The 18,760-nt window shown below is 43.9% G+C and overlaps 1 protein-coding gene across 3 annotated transcripts in view; it reads right to left on the bottom strand.

Annotated features, from left to right (window-relative positions):
• SLC39A14 (solute carrier family 39 member 14) overlaps positions 1 to 18,760 on the bottom strand; it is a 207,066-nt gene that overhangs the window by 20,884 nt on the left and 167,422 nt on the right. For all 3 annotated transcript variants that reach the window (XM_086943634.1, XM_086943635.1, XM_086943636.1), the window contains exons 6-7: positions 9,215 to 9,403; positions 8,355 to 8,562 (exon numbers count right to left, since the gene is read on the bottom strand). In XM_086943634.1, coding sequence (XP_086799760.1) covers positions 8,355 to 8,562; positions 9,215 to 9,403 — 397 coding nt within the window. The remainder of the gene's footprint in view (positions 1 to 8,354; positions 8,563 to 9,214; positions 9,404 to 18,760) is intronic.

The raw sequence follows: 18,760 nt of genomic DNA on the forward strand, positions 1-18,760 counted from the left end.
TCTCCATGTGCGTCAAAAACACATTATAATTATTAAGCTAATAAAATATACTGATTATAGGCACTGCTTGCTACTCGCCGAAAAAGCACAACAGCGCCTCGTCATGGATAGTAAGAGCTATATAAATGCAAATACGATACAATACAATACATTTATGCGTTACACAAAGTTCTTTTAACAACGCTGACCAGTGCCGTCTGGATAAAAATGCTCTTGTGGCATTTAAAATGCACTTGCTATTCATCATAAAGCACTTTCCGATGGACTATTCCGCTGTAACAATGTAATCCATGGGAATCGCTTTAAAGGCACCATCCAGTACCCAAAAACACTGTTGCATATGCAGTCTATTTACTTTAGTAAATAGGTTCCAGTCACACAGTTACTATCTGTGCAGTGCACTTTAATAAGGCAATAAACTACACACATTATCTTTTATTGCTATACTGTAGCCAGTGATTTATTGCACAGTTAGTAACTCACGTACTGTGCAGTTATTGTACCCCGATTTTGAGCAATTTTTTTATCACTTTCATCTCTCACACATATAACTAACAAAATTACATATTCTAATCATATGCACTACAATTATCTCTTTCAACAAAGTTATCCAGCACCCTCTGGATACAAATACTGCTACTGTAAACCTAAATATTGCTAGCTGTTTCTCCTACACTGCTTTCATATGTGCTCTGATTGTATTACAATGTGATCCCTGGAAACTGCTTTAAAGAAACATCCACTTCGCAGCACCATTACTGCAAAGGCAACATATCAAATTTTGTAAAGAGGTTCCACTGACACGGGAAATATCTGCATGGTCTACTTTAATAAAACAAATTTCACCTGCATCGTGCACTTTAGTAAGATCATACAAAAATAGATTACAAAACAAATTGATAAAATAAATGAAAAACCAGTCTGAGTACCTGCTTGTGTTAGTTAGATAAGACTCTTCTCTGCGCTACCTTAATTGAGGTTTTTTTTTTCTTTTTTAAGACCAACACTGTAGATATGTAGGATTAAAGGTGATCACTCACTATTATACTTTGTCTTTTACTTCAAACAATTAACAGTTTCACTTAAAACTACATTTAATACATATATAGCAGCACTGATAAGAATTTAAAAATATTTGAGAAAATAATTGTGCATTATAATTTTTTGGGGCAAAACTTTGTTTTAGTATTTCAGATCGGCATTCATTCATTTTTTTCATATTAACATTGCTTTTTGTATTGGCACTTATATTAACGTTTAGACATAAATTTCACTTAGCTATAATTTCGTATTGGATCAGCATTTTCTTTTAAATCGGCATTGCTTTGGCATTTGTAAGGGTTACATATTTCACTTTGTTCTACCTCGCTTTTTTTCAATTGCACGGATTAGTGAAGCAGTTGGTGGGACTGTATGTGTTTGGTTTCCTAGCTTTCTTAATTTTGGCTTGTGTTTCAGGTCGCCATTTTGTTTGACATGACTTTCTTACATAGCAGGGACTATTCGAGCGGTTACAATGTATAATCCATGCAGAGCGCTTCAAATCAGCAGCCAGTTGACACTATTTTTGAATCGGCAACATTTCATTACATTTGTGTTTCTCTGCTACTGGCGCCATACTTGTGCTGCTGAGAACTTTTTGGGGGCAAAAAAAAAAACAATTTTTGTTAACACTTTGGTTTTAGTGTTTCAGATTGATCCCCCCCCCCCTCCCCACAGCATTGGTTTTCGCATCAGCATTAGATCGATGTTTATATTAATGTTTACACATACATTTCACTTAGTTGTAAGTTTGTATGAGATCAAAGAAATTGTGCATCAACATTGCTTTGGCATTTCAAATGTTTACAAAATTAATTTTGTTGTACCTCACTTTCTTTCAATTGCACAGATTAAGCAGATCGTGTGACAGCATGTATTTGTTTTTTATCCAATACACACTTGCTTTCATAACAAAATGAGCATTGACTTATTAGATACAATATTTTGGTATATATGGTATGCACAAAAAGAAATTACTAGCTCCGCAAAATTGAATAAACAATTTTTTTTAAATAAAAATTGTAAAATAAATCTATTTCCTCAACAACAAAAAAGGTAAACACAACATACACTCCGAATGACCCCACTCAAGCACACCCCACTCTACCACAATCTAGCCATTTCTACCCCACTCCCCTCTACACAATCTACCACACTACGATCTACCACACACACACTACAACCTAGCCTAATCTATCCCACTCCCATCTAGCCCATTTAACTCAACTAAATCCTACCATTATTTACCCCACTCTATCCAACTCCCCTGAAACCCATTCTATCCTACCTCACTCTATAACCTAAAACACTCTGCTTAACTTGACTCTGACAATATAGCACACTTCACTGTACACCACTTAAACCTACTTCGATCCATTACAATCTACAACCTACACCACTACAATCTACCACACTCCACTCTAACCTAATCTACACTACTCTAATCTACACCAATCAAACCCACCTCAGACTACTCCAATCTACCACACCCGCTTTACTCCAATCAACCACACACCCACTCTACATCAACCTAACCCAGTCTACACACTACCCCATTCGCATCTGTCCCAACCTTACTATAACACCCAACTCCACCCTAAACCACCACAATAACTTTTATCCATACTGAACAGCAACCATATAATTCAACAACGTATCTAAAGACATTGCCAAAGCCAGTAGCTCTCCTGTTGACTTTGGCAATGCTTGTTATTAGGGCTATTCCACCCATTAAGGACACTGTCATCATCATCAATTGAGAGATGTATTTTTACTGTTTTTAAAGTTGTGGATTAATGTTCCTTACCCATGATCGAACTGGGTCGTCAGAAATATATTCCCTAACATTCAACTGCTTCCGCTTCTACTTCAAGTGAGAACGGGGGATCCAGTATCCGCCAGGTTGGATTTATTCCAACTAACCTGGTGGTCTGAAAACTTACCAAACACATTAAGCATTTGCATTGCACATGGTCTCTATTTGTCAGGGTGTTTAAGGTATATAAGAAGGATGTCTGCATATAGCGATTCTGTGTCTTTAACCCCCACATCCCAATTAAATCCAACTATTCAGGATCTGCTGTTACAAGTGCAGCCAAAGGTTCATCAGTTACCACGGACAGTAACTACGTGCAATTGGGATAGGCTGTGATAGCATACTATTTATTTACCAGTCCAACAAGCTAGTGGTACCGTGTAGAGTGTGCATGCTAACAATGTTGATCCGGTGTTTAAATGATTAAATAATGCAAATACATTTCCTCCTCTAGTAAATCAATAGCCTTCTCAAAATCAATTTATAAAACTGCTTGGAGGGCTTTTAGTCTATTTTCCAGGGCTAATGCATTAGTCAGAGAGCTTCTGTTATGTCTGGTGGCTGTATGTGGAAGCCATGTTGGTCCATGTGGACCATTGTCTCCCTGATTAATGTTAATAATTTTGCTAGCATCTTACTACTATATTTGGCTCAATACTGAGAAGTGCAGGTTGATAAGCATCATATCTCTCAGTTGGTCTGCCAAGTTTAGGTAGGATTGTGATTACTGCTTCCTTACTGACCTTTGGTAGTATTCTAGTCTCTTTTGCCTGTGTAAACATCTTCAGTAAGCCCATGGACAGAATTGAAGTATTTGCTTTATTAAAAAAAAAAATAGGCTACTGGAACACTCTACTAGGAGAAGTCGAAGGTACCATAGCCCTAGTGGAATTAGCACAAAAGCCAGCCAGAGGGTCTTTCTTTGCAAACCATGGCAGATATTAATATAAAGGGTAACACAATAGAAATTGTGTGTTTGGTTACCACTTTGCCATTCTTTGCTCCACTGAAGCCCACAAAAAGCTGAACATTTGTTGTGTTCTACAGTGAGTCCTCAATATAATTTGGCACAGCATTTTGAACGGGTGGAGTTGGAATTGAGGGAGCAGAGCAAGATGTCGGGGACTGTAGCGGATACTCTTGTTGGTGTTTTTGGTAGTAGTGATGACATCCTTTCGATCCACCATTCTCCCAAAGGTACACTACATTTGTTTGGGTGTTTGGATCAGTTGTAAAGGTTGCCCTTGACAGGACAGTTGTGCTATGGATTAACCATCAACCTTTCAGTATTACTAGTAGAATTGCTTTCCTGGGAGGTGAAGCCCAGCAAGCACGCAATGGCTTTGCCATTTTCAGAGAATGAGGTATCTGTGGCAAAAGTGTCCATCAGAAGCAGCAAAGATCAGGAAAGTGAGACAGTGATGACCACCTCCCACTACCTGGGCAAAGCGTGAGGAAGAATTGGTCGCAAGAACACGTCTTTCAGCTAGATAGGTGCCATTTCATATGGCCTAGGGCTTGGAGGATTGGCCGAGGAGAAGCAGAGACATCTAGGGAGCAAGGTAGGATGTCAGTCTGTGGGTATGAGAGTCTAGAAACTGAAACAACCTTTTTAGATCTGAAGAGTGATTGATTACATTGATAAAGTTAATTGAATCAAGTCAATTTGATACCTCATCTTTCTTGAGTTAAGCCTATCTACCGGTTTCATAATACACACAAAAATGTACATTGTAAAGAATCTCCGATCAACAGATTACCTTAACAAAATGTTTGCCTCTTTCCTAAAACGTTTTCCATTCCACTTGCAACCAACACCAACTTCATCTGAGTAAACTGCACCATTAACATTAGCCTCTTTCATTATGAAACAATATATGAATATTTAACGTCTGTTGTTCAGTAATTAGCGTTACCATATCTTATGGGCATACTGAGTGAGCAGTTTAAAGCTTGTGCCCTTTATCCAATGTATTTGATATGTGTATGATTTTGGCAGTTGATGTGGGTATGTGCCATCCTTACAACACCTTTCCATTCAAATTCCTTCAACATGGTCTTTACATATTCAATTGTAAAAACTATTTTAGGTAATAAAGGTAAATTAGATTTTGCTTTTTTTAACGACCGCATTAGGCTAGCCAATTACATTTTAGTTGCTTGGAAAGGTGATCTTTTTAAATAAAGAAGATTTTAGCAACCACACTTGCAAGAGATTGAAATATCCCCCAGTAGTGCCTTATTAACAGGATTCTACATTAATGAGGTCGAATCTGGGAAGTCTTTTGATATATCACAAATTACTAAGTTTCACGGAGGAAAAAATTGCTAGGATATATTTGTGAATAAAGTGACAATATACTACTTTGAATGAGTTACTGTACGTAGTCGGAGTCACCTAGGAGTCAAATGGAGGAAGCCGTAAGGGAGGACATCTTGCCACTTATTGCAATGGTATTGGAAACAACATCAATACATTTGCGCAGAAACTGCTACTTTTCTTTTGTGTAACTCATTCCAGTCCTGGTTCCGGGGGGTATTGAATCTGTAACCCACTACTGTCTAGCTTAGCCTGCATCTATATCTTTATCTACTATATCAAGTATTGTGCTTAACTTGTCAGGAGGGGGACGACTAATGAACTTTCCCTTTACCAATCTCTTACAAGCTGACCACAGATGGCATACTGCAAATGTGAGATCCTGAGGAACAGATGGTGTTACCACTCTAGCAGTGGACAGGTTCTGGAAGAGCTCTGCGCCTTGTTAAAACACCCACAGGAGTTTTGGTAAAACAGATATTTGTCCTGCAGTGGAGTTAAAGAGTCTTTTTTAAATGAGCCTTATTCCTCTTACAGTATCCCATACAAATGAGGTCGCCTTTACATAATCACGAGTTAAGGTTTCACACGATCTGGATAGGACGTAGGGAGATGGGTACATGAGATACTGCCCATAATCTTCTGAAGATAAATAGGTATGGTAGACCTCACAGATTATTTGTTTCTCGTCCTTGATTATGTGTTCTCATGACAAACATCACGTTGATCCTGCAAGGTTTAAGGTGAGGAACAAGGAAACAGACAACATTGTATTATGCTGGGTGAGAGACGGACAGACGGAGGGAGTGATCATCTTTCTGCAATGGAGGCAAATGTGTGGAGACTAACTCCTCCTTTGGCCTTTTCTAATTAGGTTTCCTGAGAATTGCGTAGACTCTTGGTAATGGATAGTTTCGTACTTTTCTATGCAGGAAGACATCTTTTCAACCTCAAGAGCTGCTGAGCACTGAAGAATTTTCAGTGAAGGGATAACAATAAATGTTGGTGGTGGTTATGAAGAGTTTTCAACCTTAAGTCTAGGAGCATCTCTTACCCCAGCACCATGGGCTTCATCTAGAGCACAATGCTCAGCTAAATAGCAATCACATATTGCTTTGTGCTTGTAGCTTCAGATAGACTACAATTTGGTTCAAGTCAACATCATCACATGAAAGCCTAGTATTTCTCGCGCTAAGTTTTCAATGTATTGAGCAAGAATGGACACAAATTACACACTTTGCGTTGATCTATTCATTGGCATTGATGTCAAAAATAGAAGTGCACTGTTTTCCATGCCTTTCCTCAAGAAGACAGCAAACACCCATAAATTAGGGAAATATGGGAGTTATACATGGCCAGATAAACCACTGAGCTTCAAAGCCTAAATCACCCCTTGCTGCAAAAAACTGCCCCAAATGAATCACGATTTGCTCTTCAGTCCCGATGACACAGACAATGACTGACACACATACTCACAGATCTGAACCAGATGGCTGAAAAACATATCTCAAGATGGCTTCTACATCCAAATCATAGTGGATTTATTTACCGTCCTCATGAGAAATATTGACTCAGCCAACTGTCAACCTACCACAGCCACCACTCCGAAAAACTGTTCCAAGCCCTTACCCCTAGATGGTGTGGATCTTGAAAACTGTTCACTAAGGTGCTGTCTTAGTGAGTCTTCAATAGCACATGCTGAGCCTGACATTTGCCTGGACATGAATGTCATATCATAGTGGAGATCCTAACGGGAAATGTCTTCTGCCACTTTGGAAACATTTGGAAATTTAATTTAAAGGGTTTTAGAACAACATACGTGAAAACAGTATTGCCTGTCAATCAGACAGAGGGTTAGGATTTTGCTATCTGGAGAGGAAACATATCCTGCAGAAAAGAACATACGTTGTGCTGCAATAAGGTGTAATGTCGGGTACAAACAAATCATTTTAAGTGAAAGAGTTTCCTTGAACAACAGTTGATGATTAGATGCCTTCAGTGATGGTGCTTTGATGCTCTTTCTCCTATGAAGACTTTTTCTTAAGTTCCAGAGTCACCAATATCCACATTTTTGGAGTTTGGCGGCATGCTGGGTAAACTTTTATTCCCTACATTTCAGCTTTGAAGATTTCAAACGCTTGCCTTTTCTCAGTCTCATGCAAGTGTGAATTGTGGGGCAAGGATGCCAAATTTAAAGGGGATTTGATGTCCACTATGTAAACTTGCCCTTCAACTCTACAGATGTCTCAAAACATTTCAGTGTTGTAGAGCTTCCTATTCAGCTAATATAGGGAAAAATGCATCCTCCTCATCGAAAAGAGAACAGACATCCCACCAGAAAACTGCTGCTCACTGTTCTCTCACATGCTAGCACTTCACCCTACAAGTGAAAAAACCTTTTCACCCAATAGAGTAGCTTCCCATGCTCACCTGTACAGTACAATCTACAGCACATGTAGAACAAACTCTAGCCTCAAAGTGCATGCTGACTTCACCTGATGAAGCAAACCATTCTCCTCACTCCATACATATTGTACGCCCTTACTTCACTATTAACACCTGTCATTATCAACTAGAGACCAGACAAAAAGGTAGAGTGCATAATACAAGTGTAGTAATTATAAATGTAGAACTCAATCCTCACTTTATACTGCTCACCTCTTCCTCTTCATCATATATATATGGGCATGTTACCTATTCAGCCTCTCATTCCAACAAGAACACCCTCCTTACCTCATATAGCACACTTGATTAAGGTCAACACTCACTTGCAGATGAACTTCAGAAACTCATATATGCTGGACCCCCTCTTTGCCTAATACACATATTATGCCCTCTACGTCTACATAAAGCACACCTCCTTAGCTGGTATATGTAGAAAATCTTCCTTCTCACATCATACGAACAGCACACCTTCTACATTACGTCATACATACAGTACATCCTTTCGCATCACACATGTTGAATATCTTCCTTACACATCTAATTCAGCTCACCTCAGGCTTGCATCACATCCTACTCATTCTCATATTGTGCACACATTACCTCACCTTACTCATGCAGGCTATACAATTTAGGTCTCCCCTCTCATGTGTTGTAGGTGCACTCTACTCCTCCCGTCTGCAAACCATTAGCACAACCTTTTTAGATCCCTGGAAAAATTAAAATAAATCATACCCAGCTCATGAGGAAACTCTTCACACAGGATGGCAACAGAAGTGCTGATGCCCTGGAAGACAGAAACCGTGAAGGAGGCCCCGATTGCGAGGCCATCGATGAAGTTGTGAAGTCCATCACTGAGAGTAATCATCCAAGCCAGAGTGGCGATGTCAGAGTAACGTATACCTTTTAGCCAGTAGCAGGCGCCCTGAGAGCCCGCCAGATCCTACAAGGAAAACCAGAAACAGTCATATGATAAACAGGCACCGAGGACACCCACACCTGGGCTGCAAAAGGATAAACACAGCACAAGCAACACTCACAGTAAGGATAGCAGTTGGAGATAAATGAGATTCAGAATGGCACATGGGTAGATAGGGCAGGGGTAGTGCATACAAACATTAGGAGCAATAATGGTATACGGTTTTCAAAAACAGCAAGAACTGCATAAAAACACAGGAGAGATTACATAGGTTTATCTCAAAGGGCATGGATGATGCATGGAAACACCAAAAAGGACAGTGTTAGGATAGGCCATCCTTAGGGTAAAGAGGACACATGGTTCCCAGAGGAGAGGAGTCACACAGACACAGCAAAATAAGATAGACGTTGCAGGAAACAGAAAATATCACTATGGAAAAGAATGGTACAAAATCACCACAGGGGGTCAAGGTGACACAGATCGAACAGATGATGGAAAAGATAACAAAATCTATGTATATTACTTAACTTTGCCTTAAGTGTAAACCTTGCTCTCGTCCTAGTAATCTTTCTACCAGCATTTTCAACAATTGGTAGGATTTTTCGAATACATTTGCTTGCAACATTGGGCGCAACTCCTCCAAGAATTGGAATCTGCTTGTGGCAATCTGGCTCACCTGTATTGAAAGGGATCCTACGATGACCTTTCCATCACCTGCTGGACTCTTCATCTCTGACTCACTGGCACGCAGCGCCGGAATCATGTGATCCATGTCACCATTTTGCAACTTCTCGGTCACTCCCTCCTCCTGGTCCTTCTTGGAGGTAAGGCCCTCTGGTGTGTAGTGGCTGTGCCCGTGACTGTGCTACAAACAAAGGAAAAGGGTAATGGAAAGTTAGATGGATCACAGAGAAAGCGTTTTAAAGTAGTTCACAGCAGTCCCTACGTATCAATACAAAGAAAATGATCATATGCCTACAGAGAACTACATGAATAGACAGTGAAAAGAAAAGATAATGAAGCTAGTGGTGACCTGAGTGCAAGCTACAGACACCTGGGGGTATCACAGGGGCTCAATGTTCTGAATATGCTGAAGATGAGACAAGGGACTCACTGGAGGCCAGTAAAACTAGAAAGCAGATCTTTAAATGCTCATGCAGGCCAAAGATCAAAGTTATAGGAAGAGGGTGGCACAGACACTACTTCATGTCTCACAGGAGAGTGCGACATGGTAGGGGGAAGAAAGGGATGGATGCAATGAAACTAGACTCTCGAGGAGGAGTAGTGAATATTATGTGGATAGAAGCATTTGAGAAGGTGGATTGAACCACAGTTGGAGAGGAGCATTCTCAGTAGGGAGACCAGGTGTACTTAATGAAAGCCTATTCTAAATTGAATGTATTGTCGTGGTGAGGAAGGGTACAGTACAGCTGTGGAAGGCTGTGAAAAAATTGGTTGACAGATCAGTGTGGATGACCTGAATTGCTGATTCTATGCAACATTTTAAAAACCAAGAAAGTGCAGCTTCTTCTATGCCTTGCTTTCCAATGAAACAGCTTCTTGGTTAGGTTTAAACATTCCGGTGTAATTGATCATACTCTAGATAACCACCTTGATCGTAGAGCTAAAAGAGGTAGGTGGGCAATATGTGGCAACAGGCTGATGCAATAGACAGTAATGGGGTCAGGTGTGTTGCAGCAGACCGAGTCTAAGGGCAGAGTAACATATGAGGTTGTCCGTAGATCCTCAGCAGAGTAGATCCCTTTTCATCCATAAAGCCTCTCTGCAACTCTTTCAATATTGCTTATCCACCCAATCCTTTTATAAATGTATTACATATCAGCCTTGCCTACCAATATGTTATGTGCTTCAAACTAACAACTTTGTATGGCTGCTCCATTGGCTGGTCCATTGTTTCTATTTGTCAATGTTAATAATGGTCCAATGCTTTTCAAAGTGGTCCTATTTCCTATGCCAGTTGGAAAAGTAAATCCGAACTTAAAGTCAACAGCATGTCAAATAACTAGCCTCTATTTATTGAAACACTGAAGAGCGTCACAGGGTTGCTAAAACACATCAAGGGCACTGGGTACCTACAGACTGGAAAGTCAAGATTGTGTGAGTTTCCGAGTGTTTGACTATGGACGGCATGATGCTGGTGCTCAAGACATTTGGACTGTAGCTGGATAAGGTCCCCATGCATCACTGAGGCTTCTTGGGAGGAACTGCGTACTTACTTATGCCTACTACACCTCATGGGTTATAGGCCATCAACCAGAACTCTCCAGCCATCTCGGTCCTGAGCTTTTCTTTCTATCTGACTCCAGGTGCACCTTATCTTGCAGTCAGCCTCGAGGCCAGGTATATCTTGGCCTTCCTCTTTTCCTTTTCCCTTGAGTGTTTCAGGTGAGGGCTTCCCTGGTGGTGTTTGATGTGGGCTTGCAGTTGGTGTGACAAATTCAGCCCATAACTTCTTTTCATGATTTCTTCATGAACAGGGAGTTGGGAAGACTACTGCCATAGGTTGTTGCTGCTGATGGTGTTTAGCCAGCGGATTTGGAGGATTTTCCGCTGACAGGTGTTGATGAAGGTCTGGACTTTGTTGTTGGTCGTCACTGTTCTCCAAGTTTCTGCTCCATATAGAAGGATATATTTTACGTTGGTGTTAAAAGTCTGATATTGGTTTTAAGCGGTAGGTCTTTGAAGCTCCAGCTCTTCTTTATACAAATGAAGGCAGCCATTGCTTTGAGGATTCTTGCCTTGACATCGGCATCTGTGCCACCCTGCTCGTCGATGACACTGCCCAGATAGGTGAAAAAATGTAACTGTGCCCTGCTTGGCATCAGCTAGACCAGATGGATACTGTTCAAACAGAAAAAGGTCTCCAGGAGGAATGCTGCTATATTTTGGACACGAGGAAATGAACGCCCCACATACTCGGGGAATAGCACCGATTCTAGTGACAGCAGCTAACAGAGCTCCGATTGGATGGGAAACCCAGGGTCCGAAAATCATCCCAGCAACTTCCACACAAAAAAAAACACAATAATGATGGGGAACCTCAATGCCACAATTTGAAGTGATAACACTGAGTACGATGAAGTCATGGGAAACCATGGCCTTGGCGACATGAACGAGAATAGTGAAAGGCTTGCATATCTCTGTGCCCTGAACGGTGTATTCCCACACAAATGAATACACAAGGCAACGTGTGTGTCACCAGATCATTCAACAGACAATCAGATTGACCACGTCTGCAATGCCAAGAAGTTCCACTGGAGGTAGCTGCAGGATGAGAAAGTGATGAGAGGAGTGGACGTAGCCTGAGGCCATCACCTCACTTTGTCGTGGCCAGGCTAAAGCTGAAGAAAGCATTGATGGAAACGACAAACAAATGCCAGCGGTATATCGCCACCCTCTTCAAAGATGCACAGAAATACTCAGTCACCCTCAGTAAAAAGTTTCCATTCCTACAAGAACTAGAGGACGACAGAGACCCCGTAAAAAGCAAATGGGAGAAAATCAAAAGAACAGTGACATAAACCTGCCAGGAGATAGCGGGTCCCAAGAAAGACCAGCATAAAGAATGTATTTTCATCTAGACTCTCTGCAAAATCCAAAAGTTCAAAGCGAATTCTCCAAAACCAATAAGGATGCAAAGAGAAGCTTAAGAGCAGACAAGTGAAGATTCATCAATGGTTTTGTCACAGAAGCCCAGGAAGCCGAAAGCTTGAAAGAACTCTAAGACATAACAAGGAAATTGTAGATACAATAAGCCAGTGAAAGACCTGTTAAAGATGAAGCTGAGAAGACAATCATGGTCAACGAAGGCCAACAACTAAGATGGGTGGAGCACTGTGAAGAACTGCACCAGAATTGGGAGTGGTGCACTACCCAGGTGGTCCGTACAGTAAGAATATTCACTCAAAGTTGTTGCAAAAAAAAGGTGAGTTTTTTATTTTCAAAGTCATCCCACAGAACTGAATTCCAGCCAACTCGTTTCGTTCATTAAAATGAACTTCTTCAGGGTGATCTAGATGTGGTGCAACGGCCAGGAAGAATACTACTTTCTAACTGATTCCGATCAGATGTGGTAATCTAGCGCAGTACCAACCAAGCCTCAGAACAGCTGGTTGGTCGTGGTTGTAGACAAGTTGAGGCCTCCTTGATAAGGACCAAGGTCCATAGTATCTGTGTGGGCAGTAGGCCTGGAGACACTTGATCTGGTCTGTTGGGAGGCCGGAGCTTTTTTACCCAGGTGCTGCACATTTGCTCCTAACTAAGGTATGAAAAATGTATGAATGTGCAGTTCCTGAAGTGAAGGAGTATTCAGGTCTCTTACGGATAGCTCTCACACACCCCGGAGGATGTCATGCAATCATAGGGCTTTTGCTCCTAGTCAGGCCAGCGCTGAAAGTTAGAGACCCCAGATATAATAGATCAATGCCGATGGGGTTGAGTAAGCAGAGCACTCCGTTGCTCAGTCGAGAGGGTGGCGTGGCAACTAGCTATCGTCCTAAACCCCCCCCCCCGCCCCCAGGTCCTGAAACAAGAGTGCTGCGTCCGCTGAGAAGTAAAAAATCTACCCATGCATGCTAAGGTACGGGGTCCGCCAATAAACCCAGGGATCTATAATTGCTTAGCTTTAGTAGTGGGGGAGGGTTTTGGCCGATCTGTCAGATAACGTGACAGGGCTCTTTATTGAATATGGTTTATTAACTATGCTGATGATATTATTGACATGTATTTGTTTTCTAATTGTGTCGCAATTATTGCAACTTAGAGCACAATAGTTTAAATAAACTTGTAAACTTCCTTCGTTTCCTTCTTTTATTGTGTACAGGTTCGAGTGAGAGAGCAAAACGGTGTGTCCTGTTACTGCGATCCCTGAGAGGGGCAATAGGGTTGTGTTCTGGGGTGCCAAACACTTGTCTCTCTGGAAAGGTAAGGAGGACAAGTGAGCACTATAGCTAGTCGGACCCGGGCTCATAGATGCTAAGGTGCTATGGTGACTCAGGGCCCGATGTAGGTCGGTCGGTAACGGCCGAAAATCGGTATTTTCGGCCGTTATCGATCGGTAAATAGGTGAATGTCATGTAGGGGCTTTATTTTACCGAATCAGTAAAATTACTGATTCGGTAATTTTACCGATTCGGTAAAATAATTTTTTTTTTTTTAAAAAAAGGTAAATTTACCGAATCTGAGCCACCCATATGTAGGTGGGACTCTTCAGAGTCCCAGGAGCCTTACCGAATCGGTATTTTACCATCAAATCCAATTTGATGGTAAAATACCGATTCCGGTGTGCATGCACATGTGTGCATGCACACCTATGCCATGTGACAGGCAGACCTGCCCTTAGGGCATGTATGCCTGCCACATGGCACCCGAGCCTGTTTTGGGGGTTCCAGAGGGTGTCAAAGTGACACCCCCTGCACCCTTGTGAAATTCGGTATTTACCGATTCGGTAAATACCGATTCGGTAATGCCCATTCATTCCTATGGGCTTCAAAGCCCATAGGAATGAATGGGCTTTACCGATTCGGTATTTACCGAATCGGTAAATAACGAAATCATCCGATTCGGTATTCCAGCACATCGACCCCATAGATTTACCGATTTTTAATTACCGAATCGGTAAAATTCGGTAATTTAAAATCGGTAAATCTATTTTACCTACATCTAGCCCTCAAGTCCCTACATATTGATGTTCTTTGGTCCCAGGAACAGTTCTCATCCGGAGCAGAATCCCTGCACCATGGCGCCACCAATGTTTTGGTACGTACTTATTTGTGGAAATCCTGAGAAGTGCTTTTACTTGTCCACAATAACCTCGCCCCTTTTATCGGAGACGTCCATGGTGTTGGGGAATTCTCCTCCACAGTATTTAGTGAGTATCTACTTCTGCAGTTTTTTCATACATGACTATTAAAAAGATTAAACCCAGTTTGTGTTACACTTTGAATCCATCTTTGTTTTGTAATGGCGCAACCTATAGTGTTCAACTGCTGAACTGCGGCATATGCTCATTTGATGGAACATGGAGTCCCTAATGCTTGTGCTCCTGTAATCTGTGTAGTAAAAGCGATAGCTGCATATTGCTCTAAAGTTTTTAGGTCTCGCCTGGCGTTGCAGCGCAAAGCGCTGCTCGCTGGGCGAGAGATATTGTAATAGAGTAGATTTGAGATGGTGTACTTGAAGCCCAGCCCCTCATTTTCATTGGCTGGCGTCACGGTTTATGCTAAACGGTGGCCTGCCATTGGAAATGAGTTCTTTTTGTTGACGCCCTTTCGCCATTTCCTCCGGCTGATCCGGACAGGGTCGTCTGCTTTGCTGCTGTCGCAAAGCACTTTCTTATCTTCATGGGGGCAATGTGTTTCTAATTTGTGTGGAGGAGCGCACTGTCTAAGGAAAAAAAATCTTAATTGGTCAAGATTTTTTTCCTTTGAGAGGTCGGGTCAGTGCGCGCCTCCATGCTAATTAGAAACACATGGCCCCATAAAGATAAGAGATAGAAGATACATACATTTATGCGAAGAAGCTGTAAGTATAAAGTTTTTTTGCAGCTGGCACTGGTGGGAGCGCAGCAGGCCCCCTCTTACCTTGCTGGTGCTGAAGCTTCTGTCTGGCTGCAAAGCGCCGGCTTGAGCGATGGCACATTCTGAGCACTTGGAAGGAACCCTGCCGAGCTCAGCTCAGAAAAGATAGCCCAGCATGGGGGCCCCACCCTTAAGGGTCCGAATATATGGTTTTGGTTATATTAGAGCCCTATGAATTACTGTCGCTGGCCCGTGCGCTCCAAAGACACTGTTTGATTCAAGAGGCTAATCCTGGGGAGGGAACACCGCAGGTCCGATCCGACAGATGCGAGTGTAGGAGTGAACCTGAGAGGCGCTCACTGAACGGCACGCCACACCGGTATGAGTGACCACTTAGGGCCTGCCTGACTTCACTGAAGCTCGTGCGACACTGCACTTCACTTAGCTCAGTGCAAGTGACCACTCAGGGGTGAACCCACAGACGGGATGCACGTGTCTCTCTGAGGGTCACTCCCAGCACTTCACGCAGCTCAGTGTGAGTGGAAATAATCAGTGCCTGAACCCACAGACCCGGGTGAGTCATCTCTGTGGTCTTGTGGGTTGGGCGGACCGGAATAACAGGCTGGGAGGCCGAATGTAGTGAGCTATGGTTAAGGATTTATTGCACAGTAAAGTACACAAAGTCTTGTTCGACAGAGGTATAGGAGGGATTTCTGGATGGAAGTGCAGAGCCGGGTGGGTTCGGATGAAGGGTAGACGCCGTGGTTGTAGTCCTCTGCTGGGCTGTTGTCGTCTGGATAAATGCCGGGTGCTGGTGCTCCTCGGAGATATACAAGGGAGAGAGAATACAGGGGTTAGTCCAGTCCAGCAAGGACTACCGAGTACTTCCACCTGCACCGGGGAGTGAAGGGACCGGAAAGCGAACGTGGGGAAGTGCCGGTTGGGTAGGAGGGGACAAGAGGAGTAAGAGAAGGGAAGGGGTAGAGGGTGATTGATGGTGTCAGGGATTAGTGCGCCGGAGTATAAACAGTGCCCGTGATACTTCACTATCTCTATGGCTAGTGCGAGGTGCTCGTGAGGGTCTCTATACAATGATTACAGTTATTTACACTATTTACACCAGGGAACACGGAGAAAGGATAGAGGGTACTCTTGTGCCCCGCCGCAACTCTCATCCGAGTTGCGGCCGCTCTCCAGCCACCTCCGGAGGCCGCCACCAGTCCTCCGACCACAGGTCCTCTTCCTTGTTCTCCTCTCCGCTCTCCTTCTCTCCGCTCTCTTCCTCCTCCTCTCCGCTCTCTGTCAGGGGTTCCACGCCGATCGCTGTCTCCTGCCACGAGTCTGCTGGGGTGAACGACTCCCTCTTTCCTCACGGCTTTTCTCTGTTCCCGGCGGACTTCAGTGGACGCGCTTCCGGTTCCGGAAGGGTGGGGTTCCGGGTCACCTACGGGAGCTTCACTTCCGGTATCCTGTGTGACCACTTCCGGGCCTTCGGTCAGGGAGTTTGTTGTCGGATCCTGTGGGCGAAGAGAGAGAGAGGAAGTCCGATGGGTAAGGGACGCTGTACGTCCCGTTGTTGGGGGGAGGGACCCCTGTCTGGAACGCCATCCCGACGAGGTAGGGACGACTGCTTCTCCACATCCCCTTTCCCTAGCTGTCTTACTAGTAGGGCTCGAAGGAGACGGATAACGTGAGAGGTAATCAGCATTGCCCTGGTCTAGTCCCTTTCGGTGTAGTGTTCTGAAACGGAAGGGCTGTAGAGAGAAACCACTGAAGGACCCGGTCGTTGTGGCCCCGGTTGCGGGCCATCCACTCGAGTGGGGCGTGGTCCGTATACAAGAGGAACTCCCGGCCCTCCAAATAGTACCGGAGACTATCCATTTAATAGCTAGGGCCTCTTTCTCAACAACCGCATAGTTCTGTTCACGTGGGAAGAGCTTCCGGCTGAGATACAGGATCGGTTTTTCGACCCCTCTTGGATCTTTCTGTGACAGGACTGCCCCCAAACCCTGATCGGAGGCGTCTGTCTGAAGGATGAATGGTTGTGAATAATCAGGACTGATTAACACTGGTTCGGACAGCAGGGACTGTTTGAGTAGGTCAAAGGCTTGTAACAGCAGGGGAGTGGGTTGCTGTAACTTCTCTTCGGTTCTAGTGGCTTTTTTCAACAGGTCGGTCAGGGGGGCTGCGGTTTGGGAAAAGTTGGGAACAAATCTCCTGTAATACCCCAGCAAACTGAGAAAGGCACGGAGTTCCCTCTTGGTGTGAGGGAAGGGTATGGATTGAATGGCCTTGATCTTATTATCTTGGGGACGGATGACCCCTTCCCCCAACAGATAACCCAGGTATTTCACGCTTTGGGCCGCCAAGGTGGTCTTGGCGGGGTTGATGGTAAAGCTGTGGTTACAAAGTGAGTTCACTACCGATTGCAAATGGTGTAGGTGTTGTTCCCAGCTGTCGCTATGAATGACTATATCGTCTAAGTACGCCCTGGCATAGCTGGAATGGGGTCGTAAGACCAGGTTCATAGCCCTTTGGAAAGTTGCCGGGGCTCCATGAAGCCCGAAGGGCATCACCCTGAACTGGAACAACCCCTCAGGGGTTGAAAACGCAGTTTTTGGCTTGTCTTCTGGTTTTAAGGGGATCTGCCAGTATCCCTTGCACAAGTCAAGGGTACTGATATACTTGGCTTTGCCTATGCGCTCCACCATCTCATCTACTCGAGGTAGGGGATAGGAATCGAAGGCCGAGATCTTGTTCACCTCTCTGAAATCGATGCAGAATCGAGTAGAGCCATCGGGCTTGGGAACTAGAACGATTGGTGAATTCCAGCTGCTGCTGGAGGGTTCGATGATACCCCTCTTCAGCATCTGGGTCGGCTCTTCTTTTATGACAGCTCTTCGTGCTTCAGGGATACGGTAGGGTCTTTGTCTCATTGTTTTCCCTGGTTCTGTGTGGATTGCATGCTCCACTATGGTGGTGTGTCCCGGTAGGGAAGAAAACACTGATTGTACGGAGGACAAGACCCGTCTGAGGTCTTGTTTGTTCCTTTCAGGGAGATCTGTGTCCATACACCCTTCAAAAGGAAGGGAGGGAGTGCTCATCAGGACAGGGCGGGGCCCCTCCCATTTCTTTAAGAGGTTTATATGGTAGATCTGGGTGACCCCTCGGGTGGCATCCATTTCGATTTCGTAGGTGACGGGAGTCACCTGTCTTAAGATTGGGAACGGGCCCTGCCACGGCCCTAATAGCTTATGGTCGGAAGAGGGTAAGAGTAACAAAACCAGGTCTCCAGGTTTAAATGAACGGGCCTTGGTTCCTTTGTCATACTGCTGTTTCTGTGTGACCTGAGATGCCACCATGTTCTGTCTCACTATCTCTCTGATTTGTATTAAATGGGTTCGGAGATTGTCCACATACTCAGGGAGGGGACGGGTACGATCTCGCTCAGCTTCCCAGGCCTCGCGAGCCATGTCTAACAGGGTCCTGGGGGCTCGTCCATATAACAATTCATATGGCGAGTACCTGGTACTACTTTGCACTTTACAACGGATGGCGAAAAGGACAAGGGGAAGCATCTCCTCCCACCTTTTGCTCTCAAGGCCCAGGAGCTTCTTGAGGGTGGTCTTTAGGGTAGCATTATAACGTTCCACCAACCCGTCTGTCTGGGGGTGGTACGCCGA

Source organism: Lissotriton vulgaris, chromosome 11 (genome assembly GCF_964263255.1).
Source record: "Lissotriton vulgaris chromosome 11, aLisVul1.2, whole genome shotgun sequence".
Classification (NCBI taxonomy): domain Eukaryota; kingdom Metazoa; phylum Chordata; class Amphibia; order Caudata; family Salamandridae; genus Lissotriton; species Lissotriton vulgaris.